Here is a 16721-nt window from a genome sequence, read left to right on the forward strand (position 1 = left end):
ATGCGCTGGCAAAGTAACCGTAGTTTTATTGATAACACAATGTCCACCATACATATTCATCACAATTTCGAAAGATCAGAACGGTGAATATCCGCTAAAACTGAACTTCCTTCGAACTGAAGTATTATGATTATGATCATTGGAGTCATTTGTGTAAAAGAAGCGAATGACTTGATCCTGCATAAACTAAAGGTTGCTTAGAAGAAAACTGTTGAAGCCAAAAACAAGAGAGTAATGAGAAGCAAGAGGTTACTGAAGTGAATTCTAGAATTTGTACATGGAATGAGTATTTTTTTTTTTTGAAAATTTTAACCAGCGTTATAGATACGTTCGACCCTGATAATCAACATGCTGCACTACAACTTCGCTGGCTTCAAACTTTGCTACTTCCTTCGAATGACGAATCGCTCTATGGCACTTTTGTCACTAACATTCTTCGACACTGCCTGAGCCATTTTTCCTATTCATTTTCTCATCTACCTTCTCTTTTGCTTCCTAATCACCGATCGACTACCGTCAAGTCATTGGGCTGCTTCAAAACTTTATTTGCTACGATAGACAAAATTGATTACAAAATTGATTGGAACATCTTTAATTCGAATATGGCTAATGAACCTTCCTTGACCCACATTTGTCCCGACATTATCGTGCCACATTTAGGTTTTCGTCCTTCACGTTGGGCAAGCATGCTTACTTTATCGATCCATCCTGCGGAAAATCTAATTGTCGGTCACTCTCCTCATCTGATCCGTTCCGCTACCGCGTGAACCAATGTTTTGATTTTCCTGTTCTCTGTCAAACCCAAAAAACACCCTTCTTCCAAAGTTTCAAATGTTCTCATAGAGGTCTACACGCCAACTTTATCGTATGGCTAATCCTCACACTTTCGGCCTCCTATTTTAACTCTATTTTAGGTGGCCCTCTTTCTGAGGGTACTCCTATAATTCCCTTGAAGACTAAATGGTTCCGTACCTCTCAGCCCTCATAGTTTTCCACTTTGCCCGGTTTATACCCTCGCTTTAACCATCAAGGCTGGTGTCATTTTGGGGGGTGTCTCTTCCTCACCGTGACCACATTATTTTTTGGTGTCTATACCATCACAAGTTTCCCTACAAAGGTTTTCTACATTGTATTATGCCAGCGAAATTTTCTGATCCATCTTGTATTTACTGTGGTGGTGCTGATGCAGAAGAACATTTCATCTGGTCTTGTCCTCTCCGCAAAGAAATATGGCAAACAATCATCAATAGGCTTTAATTGATTCCTCAACACTTAGATTTGCTACCATTGCTCGTTCGAGCTTGTCTGACTCCTCGATTATCATATCGCTCTCGCTCAAGTTTCTCGATATAGTCGCTTGTATTTTCCTGTCCCTCTGGAACTTCCACTAGAAATTTGTTTTTGATGATCAGCAATACTGGCCGCAAGAAGTCGTCGCAAGTGCTACTTGTCTTATTCGTAAAATTATCTTTTGAAAACAACAGTCGTCGTACAAATACCCCATAGCAGAATGCCTAATCTCATTTACTATTACTCGCATTTTCTTTTCCATTTTTTCTTATATATTATCAGGCAAAGGCGCACGTCTTTGTGCGACACTTAGATAAAATCACCATTTACAAAAAAAAAAAAAAAAAAAAAAATTGGGAAAAAAAATACAATATAAAATAATTGAATTAAACTTATTAAGCGAACCATAGTTTTACTATTTGAAAATATATCTTTGCTTTTCAATATTAGAATGATGGGTAGCTTCTTATAAATAAATATAAATAGTAACGTTATATGATTGTTTTTTAATAAGTATCCAAAATTGATATGTTATGTACTGGTGTAATCACAAGTAATAATAATGGACAAATACAGTAGTAACTTTAAAAAATTAAATAATTTCATTTTGATCTTTGATAGGACCCTTGCCTGCAATTAAAAGCCTTTAAATTTGAAGATGCTTGCAAAAGCTCACTTCGTTCAAGCACATTAATAATATTGGTGTCTGGGAGGTTATCAATAATTATTCTTTCAATGCTACTATTATTACCGTTAAAAATTGTTAGTTCATTGCTTTAATCTGATTATATGCTTCAAATTAGCCTCAAAAGGTTTTAAATAACTTGGTTCTATAACAAGACCAGCATAACTTAATGCTACAAGACAAGTTTTTTTTATTTGCAATATATTTCAACATGTCTGAGAAAATTAATATTCGTAGTGCTCCATAATAAACTAGACTTAACTCTTTTACCTTGGATGTTACTATTAACATTAAGTTTTGTCAATATCTCTTTCCAAGAATAGGTCACTAGCATTTGAACATACAGACACAAGAATCTGGTCTACTAGTGATCTCTCTTTTAATCGTTGACATATTAATTTAATAAAGTAATACGCGCTTCATCGTCCTCTGTTCCTGCAGATTTTCGAGTATACCCTATTAATCTATCATCGTCACTTTTACACTTTGAACTAGTCCTTGATACTGGAGTCAATATTCGACAATATTTTTATGACATCCGCTATCATATTGCACAAATAAAAAATAATTAAAAAAATAAACAACTTCGTTTTACCTATACATTCCCTTTTTAAGTCATACAGTGCTCCAATAGAGTTTCTTGAATCTTCTGTGTTATTTATTCTTTTTATAGCAGCTTTCTAGAAGTGAATGCTGTAATTGGAACATCATTTGTCAAAATCAACGATTGTTTTCCCTTGAAACGAGCATGAATATTTCCAGGCTGAAGCAAGTATATCATTCATACTTGAAAGGTTTTCATACTCAACATTGCTGAGATCCAAAGGCACATACGCAATGCTTAAAAATTGTATAAGATCTATATAACTGTCTAAGAAATAACAAAAACTTATTCAATCTTCTGCTAGAAGCAACCATATTTTATTATTAATTACTAATTTTTTTAAAACTATCAATTCTCGAATTTTGTGCTTGTGATATTTGATAAATAATTCTGGTGTATTGGAAGAATGGGTTTGTTGGATTCTCTGAATAACAGATTTCAACATTCTCCAAATCATCAATGATTTCCGTTAATTTCTTGGCGTTAATTTCGTTGTATTCTTTTCAAACTACTTGTTTTATTAAAGTAATGCTCATGTTTTGTTAAAAAAAGTTCGATCCGCATAAAATAAAACTCAACCCACAAACCTACGGTCAATAACTGATATTTAGTTAAATCCAAAAAAAGACAAAATGCTTTAAATGTCTAAAATGAAACAGAGTGGTACGAAATGAATATAATCAACTCAGACCCCTAACTGGTTTAATTTAACTTTTTGTACCTTTTTTAAAAGAAAGCAATCAATTTTTTTCTTACTTTCTCAACCAAGGAATAAAAATATATAAAAGAGAAAAGAAAAGACTGAAAAAAATATACGTTCTTGAATAGTTTGTAAAGTGAATATACTTTAAAATAAAGTAAAGTGGCTAAGCATCCGTGTTACATCAAAGAATGGTGCTATAAAATGACAAAAGTTTAGTTTCCATTTGTTTATGTATAGCAAAAAAAAAAAAAAAAAAATAAATAGACAATTTATACTACAATAGTAAAATACTGATCAAGTATAGTCATTGTTATATCAACGCTTTACAAAATGTTGATCTTTTCTTTACTTTTAAAAGAGAAAAAGAAAGTATGTGTGCTACTAACTTGCCTTATTTGATTTGGTGATTTCCCGAGAATTGTACAATTAATGATTGACAATGGAATAATCGGAAAACTTTTTACTTTTCAACTCTTTTTTTTTTCTCCTTTTTTCTTTTTTTTTTTTTTTTTTTTTTTGTAGACAATTATACCAGTCACCTATACCAAATGTATCAAGATCCAAGAGGAGGTCAAGGCCCCGCCTTTAGAGGGACCAGAAGACCATCACATGTAAGAAGATCATCTTTAGAAGAAATAGAGCGAACGACAAGTCGATCCACTGCTCGTTCTATGGATGGAAGATCCATCCGAAGACTCTCTCACTTTCAACATCATCCAAGACAACATGATCATGCCATCACTCCCCTTCATGATCCTGCAGGAAAGCCTTTGAGAAGACACGGCACAGAAACTATTGGTGATGTACTTTTACATCCATTCAAGGAACTTAAGTTGCATCATCAACGTGAAGAAGCTTATGAACTTGAAAGAAGAGATTGGAATGAAAAGCATCCGGAATCTGCTGCTTCTATCAATGATGTTGAAAACTTGAAAGAAGAATCCATCATGTAAATGTATAAGCTATAGATGCTTTCTAATCATTCTAACATTATTATTGTTAATAGTGACGATGTTCAAGTTAGAATAGGTTAATAAGAATAATCAATTAGACAAGAGCAATATAATTAAAGCATTTTTCTATTGATAGTTGTTCATTTCCGTCATCTTGTGGGTGACCAGGATATTGACTTCACGGATGAAAAACTTCAAGAATTAAAAGAGCCTGTAAGTGGTCTACATTAAAGAAAAAAAAAAGGAATAAACTAATTATAAAACACATGTAGCTTGAGTTGACTGAAGGAGAAATGGCTACAGTTAAACGCTTTCATGAAATAGACGAATTTATTGATTTCTTGGAAAAGACAAAGAGAACCTTTTCTGTTAAAATTCATAAAACGGTCGATTTGAAAAAACTACATGACAGCTCAAGTAAAAATCTTTGCCTTGAAAGCACAAACAACTCATACTTTTTTTTTCATTTAGGAGACAGTAGCTCTCTTGATTTACGTGAGAAAGTACATAATATTATCCATCATGATGATGAAGCTACTAGATCCATCGAGACTCCTCCTACGGAAAGCACGGCCGATGAAAGCAAGTCCGCCAATGAAAAAGCAGAAAAGCCAATGATTTCCACTGAAGGAGTCAAACCTACAATCACTACTACCTCTCCTACTACACCTGCCGCAGCTGCTCCTCAAAAACAAATGTCTTCCAATCACCTTACAGTCCCTGACGGGTCAAAAGAGAGTGAAAACCCTGAAGACATGTTCATTGAACTCAATGCAAATATTTACTTGCAAATTGAATATATTAAGCACACTTTAGAACATACTCCCAAGCAAAGAAGAGCTTTGTTTATGTAATGAAAAAAAAGGGAGAGAGAAAAGCTTGTGAAATAGATTTTAATTTTACTTTTATAGAGTGCCTGATCCTGATTTGTCAGATGAAATAGGTGAAGAATCCTCCGCCACCTGGGTGGAGTTATTGGGTGATGTGTTTTATGTAGGATGGCTTAGGTACAAATGAGGCTAGCATGAATTTTAGATACATTTTAGGACCCTTAACATATTTGTTTCATAGTAACTTTACGGGCGCTACACATATTACATCATCTACACTGATGGGTAAATATGTTGCTTGGTTTGTTGTTATGTGGTGGACTTGGTGTTCCAGTGCTTTGTATTGTATCATGTTTCCCTTTGTCTATTTCTATACTTTTCCCAAAAGAAGGTGAAACTTACATTGTTTATATTAGGTATTCCTCTCGATATGACAGTGGTGATGTTGTACACCATATTTACAAAATCATCGAACTTTGTGGTTTAAGTAAATATATCTTTATTCCCTAGCAGTAAAAGCAATTACCTTACATATTTATCTTAGTCATCATGGCTGGTTCAAGTCCTACTTATGATACAAGCCCTAAGTGGTTTATAATCGGTTATATCAGTAAGATCATTTATATACCATCGGTATCATTTGTCCAACACAATTTTGTAGTCATGAAAGCAGTCATCCTCGTTCAATATGCCGTAATCTTTTCCGTATCATTAGGAGCTCACTTTAAATCATCGCGTCGACCTCTCGGCGCTTATGTTGCGGCCAGTGCTATTTCTATTATCATGTGGGGTGTTTCTCTATTGTATATTTCGCCTGAGGATATGGCCAAGCGCTACGTTCTTTGGTACTTGAGTATTGGATTAGAATTGTTGGTTCACCTTTTCCTCCAAACAAACAGTCGTGTATCACTCGCCGCTTCTCATTTAGGGGAGCGTTTTGGTTTGTTTACATTGATCGTTTTGGGCGAAAATTGTATGGGTTTTATTGAAACTGTAGCGGAGTCGGTTGGATTAAGTGAAGCTTCAAATCCTGTCCCAAGTGTCATGTAGGTCTTTGGGAAAGAAGAGAAAGAAGAAGGCTAAATTAAATTTTATTTAGGGCTGCAACAATGTTTAGTGTTGCCATCATCTTTTGTTATTTCTTTATGTATTTTGACGATTTCAGTGGAGAAGTAAATAGAATTACGCGTATTCCAAAAAAAGGAACCAAGTTCACACGTTCTTTTTATATAGTTTGTAGCCAAGACAAAGATGAGTTCGCTTTGGATGTACCTTCATTTTCCTTTACATCTTGTCCAAGTCGCATTTGGTACTGCTTTAACTACTCTTATTGACATTCTTGCAGAACGAATGAAAAAAAGCGAAACATTAGAAGTAACAAGCCATTTGGCTAGATTATCTGCTGAAGCAAGTGAGGCATCGTCATCGTCTAGTGAATCAAGCCATGAATCAAGCCATGAAATATCAGAAATATTTGTTATTCGATTCTTTTGGGTGACAGCTGGTCTTATTCTCTGCTTTAATGCATTCATCAAATTGGTCAACACACCCGTGAAAGGAGGTAAGAAGAATATAGAAGTTTTCCCTTTTCGTGACAAACAAAATAATAACAACCACAAAAAGCTCATCACAGGTCTCATATCATCTGTGCATCAAGATTCCTCAATGCAATCATATTTTTTGCACTTTCAGCCACTACTTTTGATAACTTGGATCCGTTGAGCATGATTTCTATCATGATGGCTTGCTTATTATTCCAATGTAAACTTTTATAGAAAATTAATTGCAATGGTACTAACTTGTAATTTTTAGCTGCTGTTGATTTATTAGATTAAGGTTATTGCTCAGAATGGGTTAAAATGCATATAAAGCATATATCTTGTACTACTTTTCAATTACGTAATTTCTATCAACTTGAAATCTTAATAAAAAAATACGCTAAAGTTAAAAAATCAAGCACGAGCAAAACCGAAGGGCTTTTGTTGAGATAATGTTTTCGTGAATTTTTAACTCCGTTTTCTAATCTGAGTTAATTTTTAATTAGCAGAAGCATACATACACACTCTTTTGGTTGAAGGAGTGTTGAATTGAATCAACAATAAAGAAAATGACGTACCTTATTGATTCATATCATGATAACAGTCCTCATTTAGGTTTAAACCGTAAATAGTAAACCCCAGCGAACGAGTAAAAAAAAAAAAAGGTTGACGATAGAGTATATAAACGATTCCCATGCATAATTTTTTCTTTTTTTTTTTGTTCTTTATACAAATTATTCAATATGTCTGCTGCTACACCTACTTCTTCTACACCCAATGCTACAACACCCTCTGTTGATCATAGCACAAGTCAAAACCGCGATTTGGCTGCTAATTTTGCTGCACAATTGGCTAATCAAGGCTCTTCTCAACACGGTATTCAAGGTGAAAATGGTGTTTCTACAAGAGATTGGGCTTTATTGCGCGATCCTGTGGTTCATACTGAACGTTTGGAAGCTATTCGTAACAAGAAGGGTTACATTATTGATATGGATGGTGTTATTTATCACGTAAGTTCTTTGTGTTTTAATAAAGCATAAACTAATGAATAATTTAGGGAAACAACTTGTTGCCTGGTGCAAAAGAATTTGTTGAATTCTTGCAAAAGAACAACAAAAAATTCCTTTTCTTGACAAATAACTCTGCTCCTACTCCTCGTGAATTACAACAAAAGTTGCAACGACTTGGTATTGATGTTACTGAAGATCACTTCTTTACTTCTGGTCAAGCCACAGCTTACTTTCTTGCCTCTCAAATGCCCGAAGTAAGTTAAGAAAGAGAGAGGGAAATGAAAGGTTTCTTATAAATTTAATGATAGGGAGGTACTGTTTACATCATTGGTGAACCTGGTCTTGCCTATGCTCTTTACGATAAGGGTTTTTTCATGAACGACCACAACCCCGATTATGTTGTCTTGGGTGAATCTGCTACTTATAACTTTGAGAAGCTAACTAAGGCTGTACAATTGGTCCAAAATGGTGCCAAATTGATTGCTACCAACTTGGATACTGAAAACTTGAACTCTCAAGGTGCAAAGATTCCTGCCACTGGTGCTCTTACAGCTTGTGTTGAATTGGTCACCAAGACCAAGGCCTTCTTCTGTGGTAAGCCTTCTGCTTTGATCATGCGTTATGCTCAACGTGTTCTTGGTTTGAGCCGTTTGGAAACATGTATTGTTGGTGATCGTATGGATACTGAGTAAAGTATTTTTTATTATTTATGTATTATGAAATCTAACTTTTCTTTAAATAGTATCGTTGCCGGTATTAGTTCTGAAATCGATCCTGTTCTTGTTCTCTCTGGTGTCACTGAAATGAGTGACCTTAACCTCTTTGCTTACCGCCCATATGTCATCTTGGGTGGTGTTTATGAAATTCCTAGTGATGATGACCATAGACTAACTGATAGTGATCTTGAAGAAGCTAGTCGACGTGTAAGTTTAAATGAAATTCAAGACGAAAACATAATCTAATACATGATCGTAGGCATCTTTCCTTTAAAACATGAGCGTATTTTATAGAAAATAGCAATATATTCTAAAATGCCTCATTACTCTCCTTTGCTCATAAATTATTTAAAAATGCTCTCTTCATTTGTTTGCATAAATAAAAACATTTTTGTAAAATAACATTGACATTTTCTTTTTTTGTATGTGGGTGGGTTTCATGAAAAATAAAAAAACGTCACTGACAATATTACGTCATCATTGCATTCTTGGGATGCGCGTCAATCATGTTGTACTTTTTTTTTTTTCTCCACCCCCCAGTAAAAGAGTAAAAAAAGAAAAAAAATACAAGTTGAAGATAACCTATAAAAAATACTCTCTCTCTTACTCTTATTCTCTTCAACTCCTCTAACAGTAAGTATTTATTTTAATATTTTATTCCTTTTTAAACTAGCACACCACACAAAAAACTTTTTTTACTTTTTTCTTTTCTTCATCTTGCAAGATGAAGGGAGGGAAAACGAAGACTTTTTTTTTAAAAAAAAAACTTGAGAAAAAAATTTTTTTGCACTCTCTTTTTAAATTTCCTATTGTGGAATACAATAAAATATGAAAGCAAAAAAAAAAAAGTTGGGTCGTGGCTTGTGACAATCATCATCTACTTACTCTTACTCACTCTCTTTATTGATGTGTGATACAATGCAAAAATTGAACATTTAGCTTATTTTATATTTATCATCATAGATCCTCCTTTTTTTCCTATTAAAGTCACACATACTATTTATACAAATACACATATACTCTCTCTATTTATGGCTACCACTACAGATATGGATACACTTGATACACAGGAGGTAATATTATTTATTTATAAAAAAAATAATATCTTATTTTATTTAATATAGAAAAACATACAAAGGCTTCGTAATAATGCGGAAGAAGAAAGAAAAAAGAAAATAAGGTAAATAAAAAATGAGAATAGACAAGAAGAGTATATAACACTGCAACAGGACGATTATTATACACAGAGAAATGTTACTCAAAGAACTGTTTGCTATGACAGGTGAAGGTCATACAGATGAAACAGAAAGTTTCATGACGTTTTTGAAAGGAGGAGATGTTACTCAAATGGATCAAGATAAATGGAACGCCTATCTTGATAAATTTAAATTAAGGTATAAACAATACATGAAAACAAAAGGTTTGAGCTAATTCTGAAAAAAAAAAAGCAATATAAAATCTTTAAAAGAAAGCTCAGCACCTTCATCACCATCAGAGCAACCTGTTTCACCATCACGTCGTGTCGTATCTCCTCCTGTCAGGATGGTCACTCGTGGTGTGAGTGGAGCAGTAAGACCAAAAAGTGTAGATGAAATCCTATCTAGTCTTGATGTAAGTTGCATTTTGTATGATAATCTAGCAAATTTAAATTTTTTTTTTATTTCTTATTATTATCATTAGCAAAAAGATTTAATGTTATCCAGTCTTAAAGAAAAAGCAACATCACCAAAACAGACACCAATAGTAGAAAAACCACCTGTTGTTTCAGGGAATAATAATATTGCTACTAGTACAACCACAAGTACAAATACTCCTACAAATACTCCTACGACTATGACTGCGACCACAACAACTGCAGTGGACCCAAAGACAGCATCAGCACTAGTTTATAATGGAATTAAATTATCTGATGCGAATAGTCTCAGTTCAAATGCAGAAAGTATTGATTTATATGCTTGGCAGTTAAAAGCAACACACTTCCCGTTATACAAGCAATTACAGACGGCTAGAAAGACGCTGACAACACATGATTGGATATTAGCACGAGATGAGCTGAAAGCGGTCAAGACTATTCAACGTATCGAGACACTCAAAAAAAAGAATTGCTGGAGTTTACGCCAATTAAAGAAACACAAAGCACCACCACGAACAAAGACCCATTGGGATTCTGTATTGGATGAGATGAAATGGATGCAGACGGATTTTAAAGAGGAAAGAAAATGGAAGATAGCCATGGCCTATATGCTCTCAAAAGCGGTTATGGAGTGGCATTGGGTAGAGGATAAATCAACAGTATGCATAAAGGTAAAAGAGGACAAGTGGCTATAAACATATAGAACCTAATGGACATTTTTTTATTAGACATATATTCCTGAACCTATTGACATAAAGCATGAAGCATCGATGGACATTGATATACCCGAAACAACTACAATGGAAATCGATCAGCAAGAAGGACCTGAGCTAGTTCCAGATACGTCTGCAACCTCAGAAGCGCCCATTAAGGAAGATATCATGATGGGCGTTCAATCAGAAACTCTGGATGATGAACCTTCTACTCCAACCACACCAATTGCATCTCACATTATTCAAGAATATAGAACTATCCTAAAGGAAGCGGATCCCGATATTCCCGTTTTGACTCTCTCTTTGGATTCATTAAGTCCTGCGGCGTTATTTCCAGATTTATTACTCTATGAACCTCCTCATTCGGAATTTAATGATGTATATTTCAACGAGATAGAATATAACAAGATTACACCTATTTCTAAATGGATGACGCGACTTATGAATCTCAAGACACATAAACGGTATATTCGTAAACAAAAGGCCAATGGAGATCCTGTTTGGTTCTTAGAAGAAGAAAAACCAAAGGCAGAGCAATTACCTCGATTTGAACGATACGATACAACTCCTTTGATTTCTCGTAAGTGCACATTTTATTTTAAACATAATTTGCTCATCTGTTTACCATAGCTCTGTTTACTCCAAAAAAACCCAAAGATTTGACCAGTTTACATCCTTCTCAACCAGAGCCACCGGTGAACCGCGAGTATCTCCCATCACCACAATGGACAGAAGAGGACGACGTCTGTCTTATCTCTTGTATTCTTCAATACTCATTTAACTGGGAACTTGTTGCAGACTCTCTCAATTCTGTACGTCTGCCGATCACGGGAGAAAAGAAGACACCGTTTGACTGTCATGAACGCTGGAGACGCCAGGGCCTGACCTCCGTCACAGGACAAGTCAGCACTCTTTATGCTCCCAGAATAAAAAGAGAGTTCAGCCCTAAACGTGCTCAACCACCAACTATTACTCGCTTTGATTCACCTCAAAAGCGTCAAAGACAATATAATCTATTCGAAGCCATCAAAAAGACGCAGAGAAAACGTGAAGAGCTGGTCAAGAGTGCAACCTCAACTACAGCACCCCCACCACGGTCCACGATCGAGACTCACGGTCTAAGCAGCACTGGTCAACGTTTGCCATCAGCAATGGAGATGAGTCTACACAAGGCACAAAGAGAGAGACAGATGGCTCAAGCAGTTTTAGAGCAAAGACAGCTCTCTGCAGCCATTTCACTTGGTTCGCAAACTCCTAATGTAAGTTACTTTTTATAAAAACATCACATCTAACCATTATATTCAGGGTGCACCACGACCCTCACCTGTTGCCACTCCTCAAGCACGACCCAATATCCCTGTTGGTTCCCCTGCAGTAACCAATCAAGCAAGAGCCACTGCTACAGCCGCGGCTGTAGCTGCGGCAGCAGCAGCAGCTACACCTACCCAACAAAACGCCCGCCCACCTCAAATTCCAATTGCTACTCAAAATAATGTGACTGCTAACTTGCAGCTCAATCGATACCCACCCGCTACCCAACTACAATTATTAAGACAACAGCAAATGGTCCTTATGGCCGCGGCTCAGCAACAGCAGCAACAGCAGTTGGCTCAACAGCAGCAATTGGCTCAACAGCAGGTTCGACCTGCTAATGCCAACGCTGCTACGAACAATGCCAATGCAGCTCAAGCACCTCGATTACCTACTAATTTACAAGCAACCGCACAAGCTCAACAGCAAATACAACAATTACAGCAACAATTGATTCAACAGCAGTTGCAACAGCAGGCACAGATCCTGGCTCGTCAGAGACAGCAACAGCAACAACAACAACAGCAACAACAAGGTACGTCATATTCATTATGCTCATTTGGAGTAAATAGATAATTAACATTGTTTATAGTGTCTGCTACTGCCGTGACAAATAATGAAAATCAACAAGCATCACAAATTGCATCTCCTGTGGTTGCACAACAAAGTCCTACTCAACAACAAAGACCCATTATGCAGTCAACCACTCCCCAATCTTCTCCACAGCAGACCTTACCCAATCAACAACAGCAGCAAGCGGCTGTGGCCGCTCAATTACAAGCAGCACAAGCCAATCCACTCATGTTTGCTGCTCAACTTGCACAGATGGGCTATCCCATATCACAATTACCCCCTAACCAGCAATTGCAAATCCAAAGATATTTTACCCATCTACAAATGAGAAACGCCGCTGTAGCAGCCGCAGCAGCCGCAACGAACGGAAACGCAGCGAATACCAATAACAATGAGTCCAATGGTAGTCCTGTGATCAATCAACAACAATCACCACCCAATAAATTCTAAGCCACTTGCTGACTTGCTTCCATTTTTCTTTTTAAAGCAACTTTGTGAATGAAACAAACTTCCGAAGCTAAAATTTTTTTAATTTTGTCTTAATTCGAGCTGGATCTGTGAGAGAGTGGGCCGGAAACGGCTCTGATATAATAATCCAAAAATATTTTTTTTTTTTTTTTTTTTTTTTGCTCTTTCTCTTTCTCTCTGTCTCTTTTTCTTCCACCCACTTTCGACGTTTATTCGCCGTTGATTCCTTTTTTGTCTAATCTTCATCTTTATCTTTTGTGTAGATTTGACAAATACTTTATATAAACATAGAAAAAGCATCCAAAAAAATTATAAAATAGAAAAAATCATGTCTACTTCTCCCATCACCACTCCTGCTGAAGCTGCTGTTCCTGTTCAACAACTCTCTGCTGAACAACAACAACAAATTGCTCAAGCTCAAGCTTCTGCCCTTCCCGCCGGTACAGCTCCTCCTTCCGCCTCCCTTTATGTAGGTGAACTTGATCCTTCAGTTACCGAGGCCATGCTCTTTGAGATGTTCAACATGATTGGTCCTGTTGCATCCATTCGTGTGTGTCGTGATGCTGTCACTCGCCGCAGCTTAGGTTATGCTTATGTCAACTTCCACAACATCGTTGATGGTAAGATTCATTTGTACACCCCCAATCAGTCATGCTAATTTCTTCTTTTTATGACAGGTGAGCGTGCATTGGAAAGCCTCAACTATACTTTGATTAAGGGCAAGCCCTGTCGTATAATGTGGTCTCAACGTGACCCCTCTCTTCGTAAGACTGGTTCCGGAAACGTTTTCATCAAGAACCTTGATCCTTCCATTGATAACAAGGCTCTTCATGACACCTTCTCCGCTTTCGGTAACATTTTGTCTTGCAAGATTGCTTTGGATGAAAGTGGTAACTCTAAGGGTTACGGTTTTGTTCACTACGAAACCGAAGAAGCTGCTGATAATGCTATCAAGCATGTTAACGGTATGCTTTTGAATGATAAGAAAGTGTAAGTAGAAAAAACAAATTGGGGTAAAGCGAGTGTGTGCTTTTGAGCGATTGCATGTGCATGTGTACTCATTTGCAATTGTAGTTACGTCGGTCGCCACGTCCCTAAAAAGGAACGTCAAGCCAAGATTGAGCAATTCAGAGCCAAGTTCACTAACGTTTACGTCAAGAACTTGGACGAAAGTGTCAAAGATGAAGAGTTTAATGAGATGCTTGCCAAATTTGGTCCCATCACCTCTGCCCTTGTCCAAACAGATGATGAAGGTAAATCTAAGGGCTTTGGTTTTGTCAACTTTGAAAATCATGAAGATGCCCAAAAGGCTGTCGATGCTTTGAACGAAACTGAGCACAAGGGGAAAATTCTTTACGTTGCTCGTGCTCAAAAGAAGACTGAGCGTGAAGAAGAGCTTCGTAAGCAATACGAACAAGCCAAGCTTGAAAAGCTTGCCAAATACCAAGGTGTCAACTTGTACATTAAGAACTTGGATGACGATATTGATGATGAAAAGCTTCGCCAAGAATTCTCTGTCTACGGTGTGATCACCTCTGCCAAGGTCATGTGTGATGAAAAGGATACATCCAAGGGCTTCGGTTTCGTCTGCTTCTCTTCCCCTGATGAAGCCACCAAGGCTGTGACTGAAATGAATGGCCGTATGATTGGCTCTAAGCCTATCTATGTTGCTCTTGCTCAACGCAAGGAAATTCGTCGTTCTCAATTGGAAGCTCAGATGGCCCAACGCAACCAAATGCGCATGCAGCAAGGTATGCCCATGCCTGGCGCCCCTGGATACATGCCTGGTGCTCCCATGTTCTATGCTCCTCCCGGACAATTCATGCCTCAAGGCCAACGTCCTGCCGTTTTTGCTCCTAATGGTATGATGCCCCGTCCTCGTTGGGCTCCTCAGCAAGGTCAACCCATGCCCGGTTTTCCTCCTCAAGGCTTTGCTGCCAACGGTAACGTGCGTCCTCCCCGTCAACCTCGTGCTCCTCGTGGTGGTGCTGCTGGTCAGCGCAAGTACGCTAACCAATCTCGTCCCGCTGCTGCTGCTCCTGCTGCTGCCGAGTCTGCCGAGCCTGCTGTTGCTCCTTTGACCGCTGCTGCTTTGGCTGCTGCCCCTGCTGAAGCTCAAAAGCAAATGCTCGGTGAACGTCTTTACCCCTTGATTAACGCTCAACAACCCGAATTTGCCGGTAAGATTACCGGTATGCTCTTAGAAATGGATAATGGCGAATTGTTGAACCTTCTCGAAGACAGCAAGGCTTTGGATGGCAAGATTAACGAACCCATGGAAGTTCTTAAGGCTCACTTATCTGAATTGCCCAAGGAAGAAGGCAAGGAAGAAGCAACCGCCTAAATTAAAAAATCACACCTTTTAATAATCATTTAAAATAAAATAACGTCGAATGTGTTTTAATAATGGAGAATAAGAATCATCTATTATGCATCTTTTTAAACGGGTTAGGGAGCAGGATCATTACAGCACGATTGTCAAATGCCAAAAACAAAACAAGAAACGATGGAGATGAAACTTTTGCTATCTTGCAAACTAGACACGTAAATAACCCATTTATACTTCAAAAAATGTGCTACCATATATCCCTTATAAAACTTATGGATTTGTATGTTAATAGACACTATTAGTGCTTCATGCAGAAAAAAGTTATTGTATATTTTTACGTAGCTGTTTAATGTATAAAAAGCAGTATTTGAAGTACTATAACAGCAAGGCAGCCCAGCCAGCCATCAATACCAGTCCACCCAACGGTGTAACTGGACCAAGTGCTTTGAACTTCTCTCTTTGGAGTGTCAACAAGTAAATGGATCCACTAAACATCACAGTTCCACCCAAAATCATGGGTTGTGCAGCTGGGTGAATGCGTCGGACAGAACTAGGAATGGAAGACAAAGCTAAAAGAGCAACGCTTTGCATCATTTGATATTGAGTAGCCACAGACCAACTCTAAAGGGGACATAAGTTTCCACTCTATTGTTTTTATGCTTTATTTCTACCTTGAGCTTTGCTGGGTCATCACCAACTACTTTAGCAAGTCCATGTGAGCCAAAAGCACCAAGGCCAATTCCAGTTAAACCTATATTTTGTCATTAGTCTTTAAAACAATTGTGGTAAAAACAAAATTACCAAAAACACAACCAGCTTTCCAGTAAAATGCAGAAGACATATTATTTATTAGGACCAAAGAAAAAAGTGCAAGGATATTGTTTGCCCGTCAAATTTGTTACTGAACCAACGCCTTTTATTGGCTTAAATTATGCACCTAAAGGAAGTACGAAAGAACAAAAAACAGATAATATATAGAGAATACTTAAGCATTGACAAAGTTCGACTCAGGGTTAAATGAACTACATAATTCTTGAAGAATTTTATGCATTCTATTTATGATTCTTTTATTATTTTAGCTGACTGGTATGTTTGTAATTAAGCTCAGCGCCAAATCTATTCTACTACAGGATTTTTACCGAGACTTTGCGGTTAAACAAGCGATTTAAGGCAAGACAGAGTGGCACAATAATTTTTGCGAAAATGCATTTAATATTTAAACCAAAATGCTGGCGAAACGAAATCGAATAAAGTGATAGATGTTCTCAGAGCCACGCTTTATTCTTCTTTTTTGTATAATAATAAATTTTTTCCCTTTTTTCCTTATATCTTCAAATGTAAGCAGATGTGTAATCTTGTTCCTCC

General features: G+C 37.0%; 7 protein-coding genes across 7 annotated transcripts; 5 read left to right on the forward strand and 2 right to left on the reverse strand.

Moving 5' to 3' along the window:
- RO3G_08700 (uncharacterized protein) lies at positions 1-767 on the forward strand (the record flags this gene model as incomplete). Its single annotated transcript, XM_067663290.1, has 2 exons — positions 1-13; positions 325-767. The coding sequence occupies 2 exons, from the start codon at positions 1-3 to the stop codon at positions 765-767; spliced, it is 456 nt and encodes a 151-aa protein (XP_067519391.1).
- Positions 768-2058: 1291 nt separating this feature from the next.
- Positions 2059-2309, reverse strand: RO3G_08701 (uncharacterized protein; the record flags this gene model as incomplete). Its single annotated transcript, XM_067663291.1, has 2 exons — positions 2059-2147; positions 2246-2309. 2 exons carry the CDS (start codon positions 2307-2309, stop codon positions 2059-2061), a joined length of 153 nt encoding a protein of 50 aa, XP_067519392.1.
- Positions 2310-3830: 1521 nt separating this feature from the next.
- Positions 3831-6900, forward strand: RO3G_08702 (uncharacterized protein; the record flags this gene model as incomplete). Its single annotated transcript, XM_067663292.1, has 13 exons — positions 3831-4231; positions 4289-4311; positions 4372-4448; positions 4508-4652; positions 4707-5085; positions 5147-5242; positions 5307-5366; positions 5482-5552; positions 5610-6111; positions 6165-6237; positions 6299-6626; positions 6758-6826; positions 6878-6900. 13 exons carry the CDS (start codon positions 3831-3833, stop codon positions 6898-6900), a joined length of 2247 nt encoding a protein of 748 aa, XP_067519393.1.
- Positions 6901-7346: 446 nt separating this feature from the next.
- Positions 7347-8603, forward strand: RO3G_08703 (uncharacterized protein; the record flags this gene model as incomplete). Its single annotated transcript, XM_067663293.1, has 5 exons — positions 7347-7613; positions 7661-7867; positions 7922-8301; positions 8356-8536; positions 8589-8603. The coding sequence occupies 5 exons, from the start codon at positions 7347-7349 to the stop codon at positions 8601-8603; spliced, it is 1050 nt and encodes a 349-aa protein (XP_067519394.1).
- A 1268-nt stretch (positions 8604-9871) lies between these two features.
- On the forward strand, positions 9872-13009 carry RO3G_08704 (uncharacterized protein; the record flags this gene model as incomplete). The annotated part of the gene is made up of 6 exons (XM_067663294.1): positions 9872-9898; positions 10010-10633; positions 10691-11255; positions 11306-11934; positions 11981-12521; positions 12579-13009. The coding sequence occupies 6 exons, from the start codon at positions 9872-9874 to the stop codon at positions 13007-13009; spliced, it is 2817 nt and encodes a 938-aa protein (XP_067519395.1).
- Positions 13010-13355: 346 nt separating this feature from the next.
- RO3G_08705 (uncharacterized protein) lies at positions 13356-15371 on the forward strand (the record flags this gene model as incomplete). The annotated part of the gene is made up of 3 exons (XM_067663295.1): positions 13356-13647; positions 13705-14017; positions 14102-15371. 3 exons carry the CDS (start codon positions 13356-13358, stop codon positions 15369-15371), a joined length of 1875 nt encoding a protein of 624 aa, XP_067519396.1.
- Positions 15372-15731: 360 nt separating this feature from the next.
- Positions 15732-16197, reverse strand: RO3G_08706 (uncharacterized protein; the record flags this gene model as incomplete). Its single annotated transcript, XM_067663296.1, has 3 exons — positions 15732-15977; positions 16028-16107; positions 16158-16197. 3 exons carry the CDS (start codon positions 16195-16197, stop codon positions 15732-15734), a joined length of 366 nt encoding a protein of 121 aa, XP_067519397.1.
- Positions 16198-16721: the final 524 nt, after the last annotated feature.

The sequence above is a fragment of the Rhizopus delemar genome, genomic scaffold (assembly GCF_000149305.1).
Source record: "Rhizopus delemar RA 99-880 supercont3.6 genomic scaffold, whole genome shotgun sequence".
Lineage (NCBI taxonomy): Eukaryota > Fungi > Mucoromycota > Mucoromycetes > Mucorales > Rhizopodaceae > Rhizopus > Rhizopus delemar.